The sequence below is a fragment of the Strigops habroptila genome, chromosome 2, assembly GCF_004027225.2.
Source record: "Strigops habroptila isolate Jane chromosome 2, bStrHab1.2.pri, whole genome shotgun sequence".
Taxonomy (NCBI): Eukaryota; Metazoa; Chordata; class Aves; order Psittaciformes; family Psittacidae; genus Strigops; species Strigops habroptila.
This window is the reverse complement of record NC_044278.2, coordinates 122,147,072-122,168,450: the sequence shown is the minus strand read 5'-3', so window position 1 is coordinate 122,168,450 and position 21,379 is coordinate 122,147,072. Positions and strand designations below refer to the sequence as shown.

The 21,379-nt window shown below is 50.0% G+C and overlaps 1 protein-coding gene across 1 annotated transcript; it reads right to left on the bottom strand.

The window, feature by feature from the left end:
* Positions 1 to 468: 468 nt before the first annotated feature.
* LOC115604468 (disintegrin and metalloproteinase domain-containing protein 9-like) lies at positions 469 to 18,573 on the bottom strand. Its single transcript, XM_030477592.1, has 18 exons — positions 18,474 to 18,573; positions 17,703 to 17,797; positions 17,191 to 17,255; positions 17,031 to 17,109; positions 16,154 to 16,230; positions 14,943 to 15,180; positions 12,897 to 12,953; positions 12,738 to 12,809; positions 11,582 to 11,751; positions 10,550 to 10,625; positions 9,610 to 9,764; positions 8,298 to 8,466; positions 7,532 to 7,624; positions 6,208 to 6,400; positions 5,046 to 5,151; positions 3,949 to 4,132; positions 2,680 to 2,757; positions 469 to 630 (listed from the first exon to the last, which is right to left on the bottom strand). Exons 1-18 carry the CDS (start codon positions 18,571 to 18,573, stop codon positions 469 to 471), a joined length of 2,169 nt encoding a protein of 722 aa, XP_030333452.1.
* Positions 18,574 to 21,379: the final 2,806 nt, after the last annotated feature.

Below are 21,379 nucleotides of genomic sequence, written 5' to 3'. Positions count from 1 at the left end.
GGAAGAGAGAGAAGGGAAGAGAGGAGAGAAGGGAAGAGAGGAGAGAAGGGAAGAGAGAGAAGGGAAGAGAGGAGAGAAGGGAAGAGAGAGAAGGGAAGAGAGGAGAGAAGGGAAGAGAGAGAAGGGAAGAGAGGAGAGAAGGGAAGAGAAAAGAGAAGGGAAGAGAGAGAAGGGAAAGAGCAGAGAGAGGAGAGGAGGGAAGGGAAGGGATAAAAGGAAGGGGAGAGAAAGGAAGGGAAGGGGGAAGGGAAGAGAAAGAGCAGAGAAAGAGAAGAGAAACAGGAGAGAAGGGAAGAGGGAGAAGAGAAAGGAAGGGAAGAGGGGGGAAAGTGCAGAGAGAAGAGGGAAGGGAATCGGGAAGGGAAGGTAGCAAGGGACAGAGATGCCAGAACGAAGTCTGAAGTGATGTTTAAGTATAGAATCATAGAATCAAGTAGGTTGGAAAAGACCTCTGAGATCATCATCAAGCTAAGACGGGCAGCGTGATGTGCAGGGAGGTCCCAGCCCACGGTGCTTACGGTGCAGGGGAGGAGGTGGCCCGCTGTCAATGCTGCCTCCGGACCCTTGCAGCTGGCAGTCTGGAGGGGCCCATCCGAAATCGCAGTGACAGTTGTCGTTGTTGTTGCACACCTGAAAGAAAACACATGGTTTATGGCATGAAACCCAAAGAGGTCGTGAGGTGGCCCTGCCTGTCCCTGGGCAGAGGCTGTGAGCACAGCAGAGAATCATAGAATGGTTTGGATTGGAAAAGACGTTAAGATCATCCACTCCTAACCCCCCGCCATGGGCAGGGACACCTTCCACCAGAGCAGGTTGCTCCAAGCCCCTGTGTCCAACCTGGCCTTGAACACTGCCAGGGATGGGGCAGCCACAGCTTCTCTGGGAAAAGTCTGTGCCAGCGCCTCAGCACCCTCACAGGGAAGAACTTCTGCCTTGTATCCAACCTAAATCTCCCCTGTTTCAGTTTGAAGCCATCACCCCTTGTCCTATCACTCCAGTCCCTGATGAAGGTCCCTCTCCAGCATCCTTGTAGCCCCCTTCAGACCCTGGAAGCTGCTCTGAGGTCTCCACGCAGCTTCTCTTCTCCAGGCTGAACAGCCCCAATGTTCTCAGCCTGTCTCCATACGGGAGCTGCTCCAGCCCCTGCTCATCCTCGTGGCCTCCTCTGGACTTGCACCAACAGCTCCATGTCCTTCTTATGCTGAGAACCCCAGAACTGTACACAATACTCCAAGTGAGGTCTCACCAGAGCAGAGCAGAGGCGCAGGATCACCTCCATGACCTGCCGGTCATGCTCCTGTTGATGCAGCCCAGGATGCAGTTGGTTTCTGGGCTGTGACTGCACACTGCCGGCTCGTTTTCAGTTTCTCATCAACCAGCACCCCCAAGCAGAGCCAGGCTGGGTGCAGTCTGTGTCCTGAGATGCGTTTGTTACTCTCCTTCAGCTCCACTGTGGCAATGTTCAGCCTGTTTTGTGCAGAGGTGATGGACCAGTGACCCTCGTCACAGGCTGTTGGGGGCTGTGGGGCTTGTACCCATCATTAGGTGTCTGCTACACTGGCCAAGTGAGGGTACTGTGAGTCCCTGATCCATCACTGAGGTGATGATCCTGTTGGAAGAGGTGCTACAATGACGGCAAGGAAGAGATGACAGAGTAGAGAAGGTGTAAGATGGTGTTTTCCTTCAAGATAGGACCATGACTGCCTTGGTTGTGTATTCGTCTGTCCAGGCTGGATTACTCACCTCCTGTGTTCCTTGGTTCTCACTCATGGTCTGTTACAGCTGAACCTCTCATGGGGTGCAGCAAGTTGCTCTCTGCAATTGCCTGACAGGAGGACGGAGCCAGGAGGGGGCTGGTCTCTGCTCCCAAGGAACAAGGGATGGGACAAGAGGAAACGGCCTCAAGCTGCCCCAGGGCAGGTTTAGATGGAGCTGAGGAACAATTCCTTCCCCAGAGGGTGCTCAGGCATTGGAACAGGCTGCCCAGGGCAGGGCTGGGGTCACCGGCCCTGGGGGTGCTCACACCCCGTGTAGCCGAGGCCTCAGTGCCATGGGGCAGTGGTGGCCTTGGCACTGCTGGGGAATGGTTGGACTGGGTGAGCTTAAAGGTCTTTTCCAACCCAGTTGATTCTATGATACTAAGAATGTGGTGGGGTGACCCTGTCTGGGCAGGGGGCAGGAATTGTAACAGGAGGCTGGAAAGGGGCAGCTATTGGAAGTGAGGCCATAAAGATATCCACATGTGAAACAATGCTGCCAGCATTAATGTCCCAAGTGTAGGTTGTTCATGAGACGAAGTGCAGCCAGTGGTGTAGAAAATGGGGCATCTTTGTGGTATTTGTAAGGAAAGTGAATTTCTGGACCTGAACATGTGTTTTTTAGATGATCTCTCCAGTTCCACCCATGTTACATTCAGTAGCACTGACGGGTGCAGTGAAGGATGAAACGTTGTGATGTGGAAGTTGGTTTTCATGTCATTTAAGGGAACAAAGAAGTAAAAGGGTAAAAGTAACCAAGAGAAGAATATTGAGTGGTCAGAGCTCAGTCAGGGGTGAAACCCAAATGAATCTCTATGTTGCTGAACCAGGAATGATTCTGGACTTCTAATAGTGCTTTTGAGAGGCCAATTGACGCTTCATGCTCTATTATTCAAAGGATACTTTGAGGTGTTCTACGTACCCCTCTGCCATAGCATTTGGTGTCCCCACAATCATTGTTGAGAAAAGCTGCACCAACACACGTCCTGTTCATGCAGATCTGCAGGAAGAGGCAGGTTGGGATTAATGGGATGATAAAAGGACAGATAAAAGCAGTGAGGAACAATAGGCCAAGTCCTTTCAATGAGTCATTTTGTGCCATTCATGGCTTTTCTTTCTCCAAACAAGCATTAGGGAGGCATAAAATAAAGATCTTGGGTTCCAGGGTCAAGGCAAAGCAAAGGGGAGACAGAACAAACCCATTGAGGGTGACAAAGTGCACAGGAACCACTTGTACCAAAGGAACTGAGTAACTAAGAGCTAAACATAACTGAAGGTAGGGCCAATGCTAGTAGCAAGGACCATATGTGCCTGCTCTGTTCATACCCTTCCCTGGGTACCTGCCTGAAGCTGGTGGAGGGTTCTGGGTTGGGTGGGCTCTTGGACACAGCCATCCTGATCTTTGTATAGAAATCAACACGTTTTCCCCAGCTCCCAGCACTTTGTGGCTCTGGTCTTGTCCTGTCCACACCTTGGTGTGAACCAGACTTTAGAACTACAGAAGATGTTCTGTTTGTGCACTGAATAATTTGGAGGCATCTTCCTGGCTTTATGAGGCACAAACTCATCTCCTCTGAACAGAAAGAGTATGAAGGAGATGTATTTTCAACGTTTTACCTTACAAATGAGTTCTTTTGGGAATGGATGTTTGGATTTGGTGATGTGAAACCCACGTCTCCTGAAAGGAGAACTCTACCAAAGCCAACCCTCAGGAGCAAATTCCCTTTTGGTGGAACGCAGCACCTCTGTTTTCCTTCAGAATATTTTCCCTGCCATGTGATAGCAGGAATCTCATCCTTTAGTATGTCACAATCTCGACAGGAATTTGGTCTTCAGTGTGGCTCAAAGGGGAGAAGTGAGTCCTGTTCTCGGAACAACACTTCTAATTCTTTTGTATGCACAACAAACAAACTTTGGCTTTGGTTATAGCTTCAGAAGAAGAACAAAATCTATTTCTTTTCCCTTCTAATGGGGAAAAAATACCAATTATTGTATTTGTTCACTCAATCTGAGGGAAAAACCACACAAAACCAATACAAGATGTTATTTTTCAGCTGCCAAAGGAGGCTTTAACATAAGGCACGATGAGGTTTGGATTGGAGACGAAGAACATCTCCTTTAGGACCAAAATCCTCCCATTTCATCTCCGTTCCTGCATTATCCATGTATCCTCCTAGCGTTCACAGGGTACCTTGTTCCTACCACACGAGGTCCCGTCTTTCACTGCCCCCTCGTCGGGAGTGTCTGGATCCAGATGGAAGTCGAGTCCCCAGCAGAGCATGTTGTCGATGGCGGTCTGCACCACGGTCTCACCATCCTCCCTGACTGGTACCCTCTTGATGTTAACACACTGCACCCTTCCACACAGCACGTTCCTGGGACAGACAGACAGACGGGGGGACATCTGGGATATGGTGATCCATGGTGCTGGTGCACACACTGGTACAGGTTTAACCCACTCCAGCTCACACACTCGGAGCAACCCATGGTCAGAGGTTCCAGATGTGCAGGGACAATCCTTTTGGACACTTTGCATCCAAACACCCCTTTTCTGAGGTTGAGACACTTATATGGCATCCACACAGACTCTTTTAAGCCAGTTGGTGTCAGTGCCTTGGGCACATCAGCGCAGCCCTTTGGTGTATCTCTCCAGAGATACTTCCATTTGTCATTTAGACCCCCAATTCCATGTGTTTTCCCATTTTATATACTGTATGGAAACTATTGAACCTTATGGAGTTCAATAAGGACAAGTGTCAGGTCTTGTACCTGGGAAAACCCAATCCCGGAGCAGCCCAGGCTGGGATCTGCTCATATGGAGCAGCTCTGGGAAAAGGACCTGAGGGACACCAGCTCCATAGGAGTGAGCAGTGAGCAGCTGAGCAAAGAAACCCAACTGGGGGCCATCAACAAGGGCATCACCACAGAGATAAAGGGGTCATTCTCCCACTCTGCTCAGCGCTGGTCAGGCCACCCCTGGAATATGGGCTCAGTTTGGGTCCTGCTGCACAGAAAAGCTGTGGATGGGCTGGAGAGGGCCCAGAGAAGGGCCACAAAGATGGTCCAAGGGCTGGGCAGCGTGTGAGGAAAGGCTGAGAGAGCTGGGGCTGTTCAGCTGGAGAAGGGAAGGCTCAGGGAGACCTGGTCCCATGTGCCAGGAGTTAAAGGGGGGCTGCAGAGAAGATGGAGACTCCCTTTGGACAAGGAGTCCCATGGGAAAGCCGAGGGGTGATGAGCACAAGTTCCTGCTGGGGACATTCCCAATGGACACCAATATCCAGCACTTACTCTTCCAGGCATTTAGTGAAGTGTGTCCCATTCCAGCCACAGTTCCCACACCGGTCACCTCGGACATTCACCTCCAGGAAGCAGCTCAGTGGGGCACGTTTGGCGGCTGGGGAGCAAAAGGAAATGTTCACGGAGGAGCAGGGACTATCCGCATCCCTTTATCCCTCTGGATCATTTCTGTGGTTGCATTTAACCTGCCGTGGTTTATGTCCTGGTCCTTTTCTGTTCCAGAATAATCAATATGAGAATGAAGGGGCTAAATGAAGAGATTTGCCACCAAGACATTGACCAATGGTCGCATGGACCATGGTCATTTATGCAGAATAATATGGAACATAGATTGGATTCAGAGCCTAAATTCTTTCCCAATCCTATTTTTCTCTGTAAGTCTGTAACTTGCTGTGTCACTGTATCTCCCAAACCAGGATCACTACCATTATACCCCATGTCAGGAACCCTCCATTCCTGTTAGAGGTCAGAACCAGCTCAGAGATGTGGGTTTCAATAAGGCAGAACCATTTCTAACCCAGGAGACTCCAGTTTTGTCAGAGCATCTTCATGTTCGTGAAGTACCAGAGGACTGAGGGAGAAGACGGAGAGCCTGAGGCCAGTGCAGGGCTCCCAAGTGTTCAAACATCTAAAATGTTCTCAAAACCCATTGCCCAGCTGTCCTACAGAGGTGGCCAAGATCACTGCTGGTGATCTTGATAGCCACTGTTGCTATCACATGCTGATAGCACCATGTAAATGTTGGTGTGACAATGCGTTTGATGTCCCATGTGGAAATGAAGACAAAAATATTCTGCCTTATCAATACTCTTGTCTTTCCCAGCAATGCCTTTCATGAGAAATGCTACTGGCTTCATGTGCAGGGGTTCTCCAAACTGCTCATAAATGGGGTAAGGTCACAGAGGAACCATGGTTTTAGTTACAGAAGACTTTTGTATGTTCATATTCTTCACTGTGAGGGTGGTGAGATATTGGAACAGAGAAGCTGTGGCTGCCCCATCCCTGGCAGTGTTCAAGGCCAGGTTGGACACAGGGGCTTGGATCAATCTGCTCCAGTGGAAGGTGTCCCTGCCCGTGGCAGGGGTTTGGAAATGGATGAGCTTTAAGACCCCTTCCAACCCAACCCATTCCATGATTCCATGAGATATCTTACCTTTGCCAAATAAAGCTTTGCACTGTGCCTCATGGCTGTGGCAGTGCCCATCGTAGCAGTGGTCATTTTCTCCACATATGGTTCCATCTTGCTTAAAGGTATCCAAGGGGCAGATCGCTGAGGAGCCGTTGCAGTACTCGGGGAGGTCACAGATGTTCGCCTCGTCTCTACAGATTTTTCCTGCTGGATAAAACTGTAAAGAAAAGCCCCAAATGAGTTTTGGATGGATTCATTTCCCACAGGATCTAGCCCAATTTACTGACACCCCTGTGGCAAGAGCTTAGGAAATGCCCCAAAAGGGTGAGATGAAGAACAGCAACTTGAATTTGCAATGATTCAGACAGAATAAGGACTGGAGGACTGAAGTCCTTGCTGCCCTATGGAAATGGAGCCATCACACATGGAGATTGCTCATATTCCAGCAGGGAAACTGGAATTCTTGGTTCATTGAATCCACAACCACTATGTTGCTGGATTTTCCCTAAAAGCTCAAAATCAGCAGGAATAGAAATGAGGTTTTAGAACCTCCTTCCTTTCAGTCACACTTGTGATCGTTGGATGTTGGATCCATGGCACCAATGCATTTGTTGGGTTAGTGGGTTCTGTCTTCACCCTTGCTCTTTGCTGCTCCTGCTGATGGCTTTGGTCTGACCTAATCTGGTGCTTCTAAGCTCTCTGTTTCCTACCTAAGCATGAGCAGTCTCCAGTCCTGCAGTCTCAGGTCCTGCCTTAACCAGTGCCCCAAACCTCATTAAAAGTATTAGAGAACAACCTATGAGGTGTTCCTTTGGTTGAGTTTGGAAAGCAGGAGGAGAACAGGATGACCAGGAAGGGTTTATTTCCTGAGGAAGTGAATGTAAGAGTTGCATCTTGTTCTTGAGGTCTAATATTGCTCTTGAGGGGAGAAAGGCTTTTTGGCAGGGCCTGTTGTGGTAGGATGAGGGGTGATGGTTGTAAACTAAAAGAGGGAGATTCAGGCTGGATATGAGGAAGAAATCCTTTACAATGAGGGTGGTGAAACACTGGCACAGGTTGCCCAGAAATGTGGTGGATGCCCCATCCCTGGAGACATTCAAGGCCATTGGATGTGGTTCTGGGCAAGGGGATCTAGTTGAAGATGTCCCTGCTCATTGCAGGGGGTTGGACTGGATGAGCTTTGAAGGTCCCTTCCAACCCAAACCATTCCATGATGATTCTATGATATTTTCAAGCCACATATAGTGAGAAATACAGAGAATAAGTATTAGAGCACCTCACAGCTGTGAAACCCAATTCAGTCATTGCTTTTCCCTCCCTTACAAAGCCAATAGCAGTTAAAACTTACCTGACAATGGTGACAGCATTCACCTCTGTAGCAAGAAGCCCCTGGCATGAGCATGCAGCTGGAGGGGGAGCAGCATCCTTCCTGAAGGCATTCCTGGAAGGACACAATGCCGTATCATCTCAGTATGAGGGTTTCTTACCTGGATCATTTTCTCTGGCTTAAGAGACACCGAATTAAAGGAAGTGAAAGGGAAAATGGTGTTTTCTGATGCTCTTCAAGCTCTGGATGTTCTGGAGGTGAGGGAAATGCACCTTATGGAGATGTTTTTTAAACAATTCACATTTCCCTCTAAACACTGGTACTTCCATCTCATCTCCTCTCCTCATCTCCCAAATCCTGATAGGATTTGGGTTCTCCTACTATAATTTCTTAAAGCAGGTGAATCCACTTTAGCAGGAAGGTGCAGGATGTTCAACCCAAGCCTGGATCTAACACACACCAATGACTCTGTGGGGGAAATGTCAGCGCAAAGGCTGGGTTTTGACAGCAGCTTTGTACAAATAATGATCGCACAAAACACAAACAAGAATTTCCACTGGAAAACTCCAACATTCCAAAGTGTCACAACTGCACAGATGCTGAAATTAGAGCTGAGAAGGTACCAATGTGCAAGTGTGTCTGAAAAGTACTTTTCCCACTGACTTCAGGGTCAATAAAGAACATAAATAGAAACATGAACATTAGCAGAGCCAGAAGGAAAACCCCTTCCCATGTGGATGGGACATGGAGAGGCCTCTGAACACCTCGGCTGCAGGAAATTGCTCACCTCATCGCTGCCACAATCACATTCCTCTCCTTTCTCCAAGACGCCGTTGCCACAGTGTTCAAGGAGAACTGGTTTTAAGGGTGGGATGTTGAGGAGACAGGGTTTATTGCTCCTTTTCACTTCATTGTAATACTGATCTGAGCTGCAGTTGCTGAATGCCAAGCAAGTTCTGTAAGAGAAACCATTGATGTATATAATCACACCATCTCCATGAATGAATTGATGGAGTGAAAGAACAAATAGATTAACTGGCAAAGAGGAATATGGACAGTTTGAGGGGGAATAAGCCTCTTTCCTCTCTCTTTTTAATATATAAATCATGGAATCATGGAACGGTTTGGGTTGGAATGGACCCTAAAGCTCCTCCTGTTCCAACGCCCTGCCACAGGCAGGGACACCTTCCACTAGAGCAGGTTGCTCCAAGCCCCTGTGTCCAACCTGGCCTTGAACACTGCCAGGGATGGGGCAGCCATAGATGAATATGGGCATGGAAGTTACTGTAGCCAAATTGGAAAGAACTCAACTCCAAGGTTGTACCACGGTTGTGCCAGATGATCCTTGAGGTTCCTTCCAACCTGGTGTTCTATGCTTCAACTGAACATGTTGCTTCATCAGTGTTTAGGAATTCTGGAGGAACTGTGGGATAAAGTGAGAGGTCTGGAAACCTCTAAGTTTAATGAGTGGGTTAGGATAAGTTTCCTATTGGAATGGATGACAGCAAAAGCTGAAGGATCAGAGCCATGGAACACAGTGCTCTGTCTTGCTGAGGTTTTCACCCCAGCCCTTGTGTGCTGGATGCTCACTCCCCTTGAGGAGGTGAATTCCAGGTGGATGGGATAGGAGGACCATTGTAGGAGGACATGGCAGTGTTCAGGCCAGGCTGGACAGAGTCTTGGGTGACATGGTTTAGTGTGTGGTGTCCCTGCCCATGGCAGGGAGTTAGAACTGGATGATCTTAAGGTCCTCTCCAACCCAAACCATTCTATGATTGTGATCATGGGGTGAAGCAGAACTTGGTGACCCTGCTGAAATGGCTGGTTTAATGCTGATGTTACTGGATTCCATGGAGCCTGTGTCCTCATTACATTGCAGAGAATGAAACAGAGACGAGTAGTTCTTTGCACCAAGAGAAGGATTTCAAGGCCAGGTTGGACACAGGGGCTTGGAGCAACCTGCTCTAGTGGAAGGTGTCCCTGCCCGTGGCAGGGGGTTGGAACTGGATGAGCTTTAAGGTCCCTTCAACCCAAACCAGTCTGGGATTCTATGAGATATCTTGCCTCTGCCCAATAAAGCTGTGCATTGTGGCACTTACCCCGGGCTTGATCGCATGATGCATCCTCTTTGGGTGCAGTTGCAGCTGCAGTGTTTGTCTTTAAACTCTTTTGAGTCGTCATGGCCAAAGCCCAAACTGTGCCCGATCTGGTGGGCGAGTGTCATCACCTCATTGACGGTGTCATTGCCAGGGAACTGCAGGTGGGAAGAAGAACCAGAGAGCCACATTTTCCCATGTCAGTGTATGGTGATGTGGGGACCTTCAGGTCCAGATTTGTCCCCCTGTGCTGGGCACTGGGGAGGCTGCACCTCGAATCCTGTGTCAGTTCTGGGCCCCTCACTGCAAGAGAGACATTGAGGTGCTGGAGCGGGGCCAGAGAAGGGCACCGGAGCTGGTGCAGGGCCTGGAGCACAAGTGTGATGGGGAACGGCTGAGGGACCTGGGGGGGTTTAGTCTGGAGAAGAGAAGGCTCAGGGGGGACCTTCTCGCTCTCTGCAACTGCCTGACAGGAGGATGGAGCCAGGAGGGGGCTGGTCTCTGCTCCCAAGGAACAAGGGATGGGACAAGAGGAAACGGCCTCAAGCTGCCCCAGGGCAGGTTTAGATGGAGCTGAGGAACAATTCCTTCCCCAGAGGGTGCTCAGGCATTGGAACAGGCTGCCCAGGGCAGGGCTGGAGTCACCGGCCCTGCAAGTGTTCACACCCCGTGTAGCCGAGGCCTCAGTGCCATGGGTTAGTGGTGGCCTTGGCAGTGCTGGGGAGCGGTTGGACTGGATGAGCTTAAAGATCTTTTCCAACCTGGTTGATTCCATGATTCTAAGTCCAGCATCACCTCCTTTAGATGCAGTTTTGGTGTTACCTCCTAATGGATGAAAGCCTGAGCCCAGGAGTTATGTAGGATTGGCTCTTAAGGTTCATTGTGAATATAGAAGGTTTATTTTGATTTTGAGGCAGTACAAACCTGTAAGATCTCCCCTTACCGAGACAACACCCATGGAATTCGGCTTGCACATTGTCCCCTTCCAGGCAAATCCCCGTTCCTTGTAGTTCTGGCCACTGCAGTGGGAAGATTTGAACGTTAAAGAAATGCAGAACAACTTTGTCTTGGTAATGGGATACATCACCTGAATTACAGCTGGAAAATGATGGTTTGAGGTGACAAAGAGCTTCCTTCCTAAAGAAAAGCCCAGCATCACCCATTCTCCCGTGGGACCCCCATATGGGGTGGTTGAGTGTGCAAGCACAATGCATCGTGCTAGTGGTGATATTAAGGAGGCAGAGCCATGGTTTATAAACTCATTGGCCTCCCCCCTACTTAAAATGAAGGGAGGCTTATGGGCTATTTCAATTAGATATAATTATTCAGAATGATTTGTAAAAGATTTGGCAATATAATACATTGAATTTGAAAAAGAAAAATATTTAATACTTTTTTTTATATATATATACACATAGATTTATGTACATATATATCTATATTTGACTATCCAGAAGGTTTCTTCCCCCCAAAATGAAGGAAAAAGAAACAGACAAAACAGACACAAGGTGCCAGGTCTGAAAAAGCAAAAGAGTGAACTAAGTGATCAAACATCCTCATCCTAGCAAAGAGGTTTGAGTTGTAAACCGTATAACAATGAGTTATTACATCTCAAAAACAAGTGGCTTGTATGTATAAAAATGGGTAAGAAGTTAAAATGAGATGAGAATAATTCAGTTACAGTCAAGTGTATCAGAGTTGGAAATGAGCTGAGCACTGTGTGTGCGTGTGGGGGAACTATAACAGAGGACAGTGAAAGGGAAGAATGAATTCTTGTAGCAATTTACATGACAAATATGTGCTGATTGGTACATTAGATGAAGCTGTTGTGTTCTTTTTCCATGAGATACCACCAGCACAAAAGACTTATCAGCATATATGTGTCAAAAGGAGAAGAGATGGAAATGCTCTTGCTCTCTGCTTATCTCCCCGTGGCCAAGTCTGTGAGGGGGGTGATAAAAGGCAGATCTCTTACAGCAGGAACTGGAGGTTGTCATAATTAATGCGACCAGCAGCTTGCTTCTGAGACCACGTGGAAAAGGACCTGAGTGTCCGGGCCAGGCTGCGGGACGTGGCCACTTGGTCCGATCCGATCCACATCTCCACAGCGCTGATGACGATGCGCAGCTTCATGCGCTTGTAAACCTGGAGGAGAGCAAGAGCTGGCAAGGCTGAGAGAGCTGGGGAACCCTTAGAGCAGCTCCAGTGCCTAAAGGGGCTCCAGGAAACCTGGAGAGGGGCTTTGGACAAGGGCCTGGAGGGCCAGGCCAAGGGGAATGGCTTTAACCTGCCAGAGGGGAGACTGAGATGAGCTCTGAGGCAGAAGCTCTTCCCTGTGAGGGTGCTGAGGCGCTGGCACAGACTTTTCCCAGAGAAGCTGTGGCTGCCCCATCCCTGGCAGTGTTCAAGGCCAGGTTGGACACAGGGGCTTGGAGCAACCTGCTCTAGTGGAAGGTGTCCCTGCCCGTGTGCTGTTTTGGAGGAGGTGAAGAGATGGGAGATGGTAATGAGCTACCAGAAAGCTTTTAGTAACAATAACCTGTATTCCCAATCAAGTGTTTTAAAGGGGAGATTTCAAAATGATCTTTAAAGTGACTTCACTCATAAGGTCCTTTCCAATCCTAACTATTCTCTGATTCTACACCTGAAGCAATTTTTTAACAGTTGAAGTGGGTTTTAGAGTGCTGTGGAGCACATCCTGGTAGAGTAGCTGAAGTCAGGCACAGATAGAATCATTGAATCAACCAGGTTGGAAAAGACCGTTAAGCTCATCCAGTCCAACCGCTCCCCAGCACTGCCAAGGCCACCACTAACCCCTGGCACTGGGGCCTCGGCTACACGGGCTGTGAACACTTGCAGGGCCGGTGACTCCAGCCCTGCCCTGGGCAGCCTGTTCCAATGCCTGAGCACCCTCTGGGGAAGGAATTGTTCCTCAGCTCCATCTAAACCTGCCCTGGGGCAGCTTGAGGCCGTTTCCTCTTGTCCCATCCCTTGTTCCTTGGGAGCAGAGACCAGCCCCCTCCTGGCTCCATCCTCCTGTCAGGCAGTTGTAGGGAGAATCCCTCATCTCTTTCCCAGGGTAGTTTGCCGATGGAGCAGTGACTGTATTTAAGCACATCATTAAAACTCACCGTGTTCAGGATGTTGCTTATGGAAACGAACATGTGGAGCATCAGGGTTTCATTATTCTTCTTAACTCTAAACTGAAAGGGGAGAAGAGGCTGCATTCTGATGCTGGACACCAAGGACTGAATCCAGCAGAATCCCATGCTTTAATTCCTCATGCTTACCAGCTCTCTGTTAGTGATCAGAGCCAGCTCCAAGTATCTTGCAGGCACGGACACCGGCTTGAGACCACCAACCTCCTGCAAGAGAACAAATGTGGTTACGGAGGTAGGTTCAGGAGCTTGAAAGCTCCCACCTCACTGCAGAGAACCAAAGAGGCATCACTCAGACTAATCCAGACTTTCCCTTTAGTACAAGAACATGGAGCAGTTGCGCATTAGGGAAGGATTGATGAGTGTAACGTGTACTTGGGGTGAGAGCAGAGAGATTCAGAGACAGAACAAGGCTGTAGGTGGGGGTTTCTTGATAATGGGATTACCTGGCATTGCTCCTGTCAAATCCACTCACTACAAGGATTCAGGCCACTTTTGAATCCTTAACAAACTGCAGTTGGATAATGGGTAACGTGGGGGGTTGTTCCTCTCCTCTGAGCATGGTATTGCTCCATGACGATATTATCCCATCTCTGATGGGGAGAGTGAGGCACTGAGAGCATTCAAAATCAGCAGATACGGTCAAATAACAAGGAGGAAAAGGAGCTGACCCTGCGCAAGCCTTGGTGGCAGCTTTGGCACTGGCTGGGATGGGAATGAGGAAGACAACTCTTGAGTAATTCCAAGGAGTTTTGGTGGTGGAAGAGAGGAGGAGGAGTTGCTGCCTCTCAAAGAGACAACTCTAACTGCTTTGGCTGCTGCAGAAACATATATGGCTAAATAAATGCTGTTGCTCAAGTTGTTGTAAGCATGAGGGCCTGATGGCTCTTTCCTGGTGAACAAATACCACTTTATTATTATTACTCTTATAAATCATCCTCTTTCCCTGATGGCTTCTCAGTAAAGTCAGTGCAGTTGTAGCAATGTAGAAAACCGTATTTCCTCCATGGGAGCTGATCAGTAATCCTTTCACCTCAGTGCTTCGTGTTCCTCCCAGGAGGCAGCATCTCTGAATGTCGCTCTTTATTTCTTCCACCGAGTGCAATCACAAGGTGCTGGCACAGGCCAGGCTGTCACTATAAATAACCCATGCTCGTAGGTACAGAAATAACACTTTATCTCAGGTCTTTTGAAAGCAGGAGCAGCGATGACAAAAGTCCTCCCCAGCTCGAACAGCATTCACCAATCAAAGCAAATAAACTGGTTTTGTATCCAAAAGGAAAGAGATCAGGAATATCCGATATCAAATGGTGCCAGAACAAACTGAGTTCATTGCAAGCGTGGAAAGTGTGTTTCTGAAGAGCAAAGAACCAGCAGATGGGTGAATCTGAACATCACTAACACTCTTTTTCGGTGTGATTTAAGCAAACTGGGGCAGTAGAGTTTAGATCTGATTACTATAAGGTGTACTATATTTGGTACTATAAGGTTGCTAAAGACACAGAGAGGGCGGTTGTTGGTCTTTATTGCTGAGATGTAAAGATGGGTTAAATAAAGTCCCAAGAGAGTCAGACCCGGAGCAGAAGCTGCTCAACATCTATCCCACCAGCCTGTGGTTTACATGGCGTGCTGGCAGGTTTGGGGTCAACTCCAACAGAGAAGTACAATGAACAGTGATGAGACTGGAATGTATTCTCCTGCTCAGTGAGGGAAAAGAAGAGCAGACACATAAGGTGTAGGAGCAGGAGCTGCGTCAGTTCAGCCTGGAGAAGAGAAGGCTCCTGAAGGGGAGACCTTAGAGCAGCTCCAGTGCCTAAAGGGGCTCCAGGAAACCTGGAGAGGGGCTTTGGACAAGGGATGGAGGGACAGGCCAAGGGGAATGGCTTTAACCTGCCAGAGGGGAGATTGAGATGAGCTCTGAGGCAGAAGCTCTTCCCTGTGAGGGTGCTGAGGCGCTGGCACAGACTTTTCCCAGAGAAGCTGTGGCTGCCCCATCCCTGGCAGTGTTCAAGGCCAGGTTGGACACAGGGGCTTGGAGCAACCTGCTCTAGTGGAAGGTGTCCCTGCCCGTGGCAGGGGTTGGAGCTGGAGGAGCTTTAAGGTGCCTTCAACCCAAACCATTCTATGATGCTATGGTTGGATCACTCCCAGCATTTAACATAACCTGTTCCTACACACAGGAACGTGCAACATCAACACGAGCAGATCATGAGTCCTTACTTCAATAGTGTGGATTTTACGACTCCCATTTGCAAGTTCTCCATCCGTGTGCAGATGGTCCTTGTGCTGTTCAGACACTTGGCACAGCCGATGGGAGCTGCCTTCCAGCTCCCGTCGGAAAATGAGGTGTTGGAACGTTGTGGAGTTCTTCAGGGGCTCGATCTCGTACCTCAGGTCTCCCATTTGCAGAACTCCACTGTGGGTTTTCAAACAGAGGGGTCAGTGAGAGAGGTGAACTCCAGGAGCCACCCTGAAGTTCAAGGCTATTGGGATCAGCCCATATTTTATGTTGGTTTTCTTTTGAAAGAAGGGTATGGAAAGATTTATCTCTTTCATATCACTGCTCCTATGGGCAGGGATCCCATGAGAACATACAAGGAGCTCACCTAAAAGACTTTTTATGGGACAAAAGGGTCATAGGGCCCAAGGTTTAGGATGCATAAGACAGCCTTGAGAGAGCAATCGTGCAGCCTTGGGAAAGATTTAAGAAGCTGCTGCTGAATTCTATGTATTAAATGAAAGTGAGAAGGCAATAAAAGCTGTCCCAAGGAGAATCCACCTTTAAGAGCTGTTTATCCCCACATGGACACTGCTATAGGCTGCATCTCCTAATAGGTGCATCCTAAAAACCCTGACTTAATTTGGACACCTTTTGGGGGGTGGTGTTTGAGAAAGAAAGTCTGTCAAAGCTCAGTCTCATGCCTGGTCTTAGAAGAGAGTCTCATTGGGTCTTAATTTTGCCAGGGTTTGAGTTATACAGCCCTAAAATGTTCATCATTACTGGGGAGTGTATCCCAATAGGAAAACATGGCTTCATCAAACACTGAGCTGGAATCCCAGAAGGTTTTCCTAAGGAAATGGTGCCTTAAAATCTCTATGGAGGTGGTGTAAAACCTGTAATGCTAGAAGATGTCTCAGCTCTGTTTGTTGAATATTAGTAGCGAGATGCACCATGAAGGAGTGAGGGCACCTGCTTTAAAAAGGGAATATAAATCCCCATCCCAGTTAATCATGTGCTTCTGGGCAACCTGGTCCAGTTGAAGATGTCCCTGCTCATTGCAGGGGGTTGGACAAGATGAGCTTTGAAGGTCCCTTCCAACCCAAACCATTCTATGGTTCTATGATTGATTTGGTGCTGACCCCACATTCTCCCTTGGGAAGAGCCCTACCTCATCCCAAAGCACGTGCTGAGGGAGACAATGGATCCCGGGAAGCCTTCCACAATCCCCTCGTAGTAGCAGTTGTCCTGCAAGGTGCAAATGTGGCTTCAGGCGGTGGGAAAACCTCCCGTGCCCAGGTCAAAAAGGCCCCTACAGCAGTAAAAGGACACCAAACCCTCCCCAGATCCATCCTTGACCTCTTTGAAGGGGTAGTTCATGTGCACAAATAAAGAGTGAATGCACAGAAGGGAAAAGGCAGGAGACTGAGAGCTCATCATTTGGGTTCAAACTGAAAGAGGGGAGATTGAGATGAGCTCTGAGGCAGAAGCTCTTCCCTGTGAGGGTGCTGAGGCGCTGGCACAGGGTGCCCAGAGAAGCTGTGGCTGCCCCATCCCTGGCAGTGTTCAAGGCCAGGTTGGACACAGGGGCTTGGAGCAACCTGCTCTAGTGGAAGGTGTCCCTGCCCATGGCAGGGGGTTGGGACTGGATGAGCTTTAAGCTCCCTTCATCCCAAACCATTCCATGATTCCATGATTCTATGATCATTGCATAATGATGATTTTTGGGGGGTTATTTTGTGATTTCTCACAAAATGTAGATGGACTTTTGATGGACTGAAAGTACTTTAAAATCTTTAATAATCTGGCAGGGAAATCAATGTGCTGATGACGCTGAAATGGTTCTTCCGCTTTTTATCAGTGTCTCTACAATTTCCTTCGCTTTTTTAAACGAACTGTGAAAATTACAGTTTTTAACAGTTTTTAACCTGTTTTTACAAACAGAAATCCACTCCTTGCTTAGATCCATGGGTATATTAGAATGAGATGATGATGAGGAGAAGGGTCATTTAGTCCTGGCTGTTGATGCAACCCTGACCTAAACTTACCTGAATATACGGAAACTCAGTGATCAGGTCTCCTTCCTCACTGTACTTGAACACTGGGATATCCCTGGCTATCAGATTCCTGAGAACCAAAGCAGAAACATTCCCTGGGATGGGCCCATGCAGAAAATCACAGAGGAAGGAAGCTGGAGTAGAGCCTTACTTTGCCTGTGTCAGATGGACAATGTGGTGGTGTCCTTCTGCTGTTATCAGATAGGACCTGCGCCCCTGGAATAGCCAAAGCACTTGTTAATTCCAGATATTAATCCAAGAGTGGAAACACTTTGTAACCTGATTTTTTGTCAATAGGACAAGGGGCGATGGGTTCAAACTGAAACAGGGGAGATTTAGGTTGGATCTAAGGCAGCAGTTCTTCCCTGTGAGGGTGCTGAGGCGCTGGCACAGACTTTTCCCAGAGAAGCTGTGGCTGCCCCATCCCTGGCAGTGTTCAAGGCCAGGTTGGACACAGGGGCTTGGAGCAACCTGCTCTAGTGGAAGGTGTCCCTGCCCAGGGCAGGGGTTGGAGCTGGATGAGCTTTAAGGTCCCTTCATCCCAAACCATTCCACAATTCTATGATTTTGGTTGGGAAGCTGGAGCCATCTCCTCGCCTTGTTCTCCCTTTGGCACCCACCCACAGTCCATGCTCTAGAGCCATGGTTGGAAAAGCCAATGACCTTTGGGAAGGTGCCTTCCTTCGCCTCCAGCCGCCGGGGCACTGTGACTTCCGAGTAGACGATTTGTGATGCTTCAGTAGAACCTGAGGCTGGTTCTGCAGTGAGGGATGAAAGGCATTAATCACGCCAAGCATTAATCACGCCAAGCAGTGAAGGTTTGCCCAGCGCAGGAGGAGGGCTTTAAGTGAAAACATTGAGAGATTGGGTCTGTTTAGGTTTTGTGTGTCCACATTTCCTCAGTGAGAGGCTGCAGGAGGTGGTTGAGCAGCTCTTTGCTGTCACCACTGGCTCATAATGAAGCTTAGGATACAAACCCACTGAAGAGGACCAGCAACTCCAGAGAACATGTTATAAAAAAGGGGAAAATGAGATGAATTCTGTGGTTACAGGGTGCTGAGCCCCTGCTCAACCTGCATGCTTGTACCCATCCTGCATCCCCTGTCCATGTCCCCCATCGTCATCTCTGCCCTTGTATCCACATCCTCCACCCATATGCCCTGGGATGCATCCCCCAACACTGGCCAAGGTCCCCATGTCCCCCATCCCATGTCCCCAGCCTGCATCTCCCATCCCATATCCCAATGCCTGTTGTCTTCTGTGTCCCGGCATCCCATATGTGTCCTCCGTGTTTCCCCCCTATGTGTTTCCCCATGTGTGCCCCCATCTCCGGTCATTTCATGCCTGCCCTGCACATCCCTCTGCCCGTTTCCCATCCCACTTCTTATCCCACCCCCCATCCCTGCTCCACCCTCCCGTGCCCCATTCCCTTACCTGTGCAGAGCAGCAGGATCAGTGCCGTGACCCACATTCCTCCTGAGGGTCTGCAGTGCCTGGTCCCCATCCCCGTGCCAGCCCTGTGGGGACGCTCCATCGTCCTCATCCCGCCCTGGCCTCATCCCGCCCCAGCTTTGCCCCCTGTTTCCATCCCCTCCGCCATGCTCAGGCCCTGCTCCCATGTCCCTCCGCCCCCCGCCGGGCCCCACAGCTGCCGCCACCCCCCATTCCCAAGCCGCTGCTCTCGCCCCCATCCAGCCCCTCTCCTGCTCTCACACTGTCCCTGGGGTCCTCCCTGCCCTGTCCCCCCCATAGCCCCTCACCCTGCAGGCCCCCGGCCCTGCGCCACCATCTTCCAACTGCCCCCGGGCTCCATCCACCACCCCCGGCCACCCCAGTCCCCTCCTACCTGCTCCTCCCGTCCCCTGGCATTCCCTGTCATCCCACACCACCCCTTCCGCAGCTCCCACCCGTCCCATCCCCATCCCCATCCCCGTCCCTCCTCCAACCGCCACCTCGGCCTGTTCTGCCACCTCCCAGTGCCACAGTCGCGCTTCCAACAGCCACCGGTGCTCTTCCACCCACCGCACACCAGTCAGCCTCTCCTCTCCTCTCCTCTCCTCTCCTCTCCTCTCCTCTCCTCTCCTCTCCTCTCCTCTCCTCTCCTCTCCTCTCCTCTCCTCTCCTCTCCTCTCCTCTCCTCTCCTCTCCTCTCCTCTCCTCTCCTCTCCTCTCCTCTCCTCTCCTCTCCTCTCCTCTCCTCTCCTCTCCTCTCCTCTCCTCTCCTCTCCTCTCCTCTCCTCTCCTCTCCTCTCCTCTCCTCTCCTCTCCTCTCCTCTCCTCTCCTCTCCTCTCCTCTCCTCTCCTCTCCTCTCCTCTCCTCTCCTCTCCTCTCCTCTCCTCTCCTCTCCTCCTCCTCCTCTTCCTCTTCCTCCTCCTTCTCCTCCTTCTCCTCCTTCTCCTCCTTCTCCTCCTTCTCCTTCTCCTTCTCCTTCTCCTTCTCCTTCTCCTTCTCCTTCTCTCCTCTCCCACCTTGACCAACCACCTGGGTTCTCTCCTCTGTCCTCTCACCAACATCAAACTTAAACAGGAGAGATTTAGTTTGGATCTTAGTCAGTTCTTCCCTGTGAGGGTGCCCGGAGAAACTGTGGCTGCCCCATCCCTGGCAGTGTTCAAGGCCAGGATGGACACAGGGGCTTGGAGCAACCTGCTCTAGTGGAAGGTGTCCCTGCCCGTGGCAGGGGGTTGGAACTGGGTGAGCTTTAAAGTCCCTTCAGCCCAAACCAGGCTGGGATTCCATGGTTCTATCTCAAAGCAGAGGTGGGGAGGGAAGACCGAGGGTTTCATAGAATCATAGAATAGAATCACAGAATCAACCAGGTTGGAAAAGAGCTTTAAGCTCACCAAGTCCAACCGCTCCCCAGCACTGCCAAGGCCACCACTAACCCATGGCACTGAGGCCTCGGCTACACGGGGTGTGAACACTTGCAGGGCCGGTGACTCCAGCCCTGCCCTGGGCAGCCTGTTCCAATGCCTGAGCACCCTCTGGGGAAGGAATTGTTCCTCAGCTCCATCTAAACCTGCCCTGGGGCAGCTTGAGGCCGTTTCCTCTTGTCCCATCACTTGTCATGACCACTTGGAAGACACCCAGCTCCTGGTGGGGTTTGCAGCTGTGTGGATTTCCATGGAAGGAATGAGGAAAGCCACCAAGCAGGGAAGCTGCAGTGAAGCCTGGCTTGGGAATGGCTTCCCAGCTGTTCCCTGGGCTCCCTGGGGTTCAGGCCATGAGGCTTCTCTTCTTCTGTGTGCAGAATATGCCTTTTCCCCCCAGCCCTGCCTATTTCCAGACCTTCACAGCATCATAAATACAGAGCAAATGTCATGTAGCTCTCCAGGAGTGAGGGGATGCAGGCAAAAGCAGAGAAATGTATGCCAAGAGCAGAGGGAAAAGGCAGATATCCACGTCCCCTAGTGCTAGTGATGCAAACAAGTCAAACATGGTGTTAAACCACCAGGGAAATAATGAATTCATGCCCCAGCTTCTGGGATCTCTGCTCTGATGTGTCCTGGTGGAGAAGCTGCGCGATGGGAGCTCTGCCTGCACTAGACCCACTTCTCAACCTGCAGTTTCAATTCTATTGAATAATAAATGAAGATGTGCATTGCTCTGCTGCAGATGTGGTGACATTCCCAACCCAGATTCCCTGGCTCTTCAATCCATAAACAGCCCTGGAAACCTCCTGGCTTTGTGTTTCTCTGCTGTGATGCTGCAGGGACATCCCCTGTGAGCTGACCAGAACTGATCTGATTTAAGGAGTGAAGAGTCCAGCCCAGTCACCCTGATGCCTGCCAACATTTCCAGGTGCAGAACATCCCGTATGGAGAAATACAAGAGGCAAGATGACTTACCCGGGAATACAGCTCTTTCTTTCCATGTTGGCTATGGAGGAGCTCAGCTGCAGAGCTTGGCTGGGGGGGGGGGATGTCAGCTCGGGGAAACAGGGGGTGTTGCTTGTGGCACTCAAAGGGTTTCTTTGGAGGCTTTTGGGTGTCCCCAGTGAGCATTGTGCTTTTTAGTGGGGAAGGAAGTGTGTGAGAGTACCTTTGGGTGTCTTCTCCATAGAGCATGGTAGTAGGTGAGGCAGGCTGTCATAGGATCATGGAATGGTTTGGGTTGAAGGGACCTTAAAGCTCCTCCAGTTCCAACCCCCTGCCACGGGCAGGGACACCTTCCACTAGAGCAGGTTGCTCCAAGCCCCTGTGTCCAACCTGGCCTTGAACACTGCCAGGGATGGGGCAGCCACAGCTTCTCTGGGAAAAGTCTGTGCCAGCGCCTCAGCACCCTCACAGGGAAGAGCTTCTGCCTCAGAGCTCATCTCAATCTCCCCTCTGGCAGGTTAAAG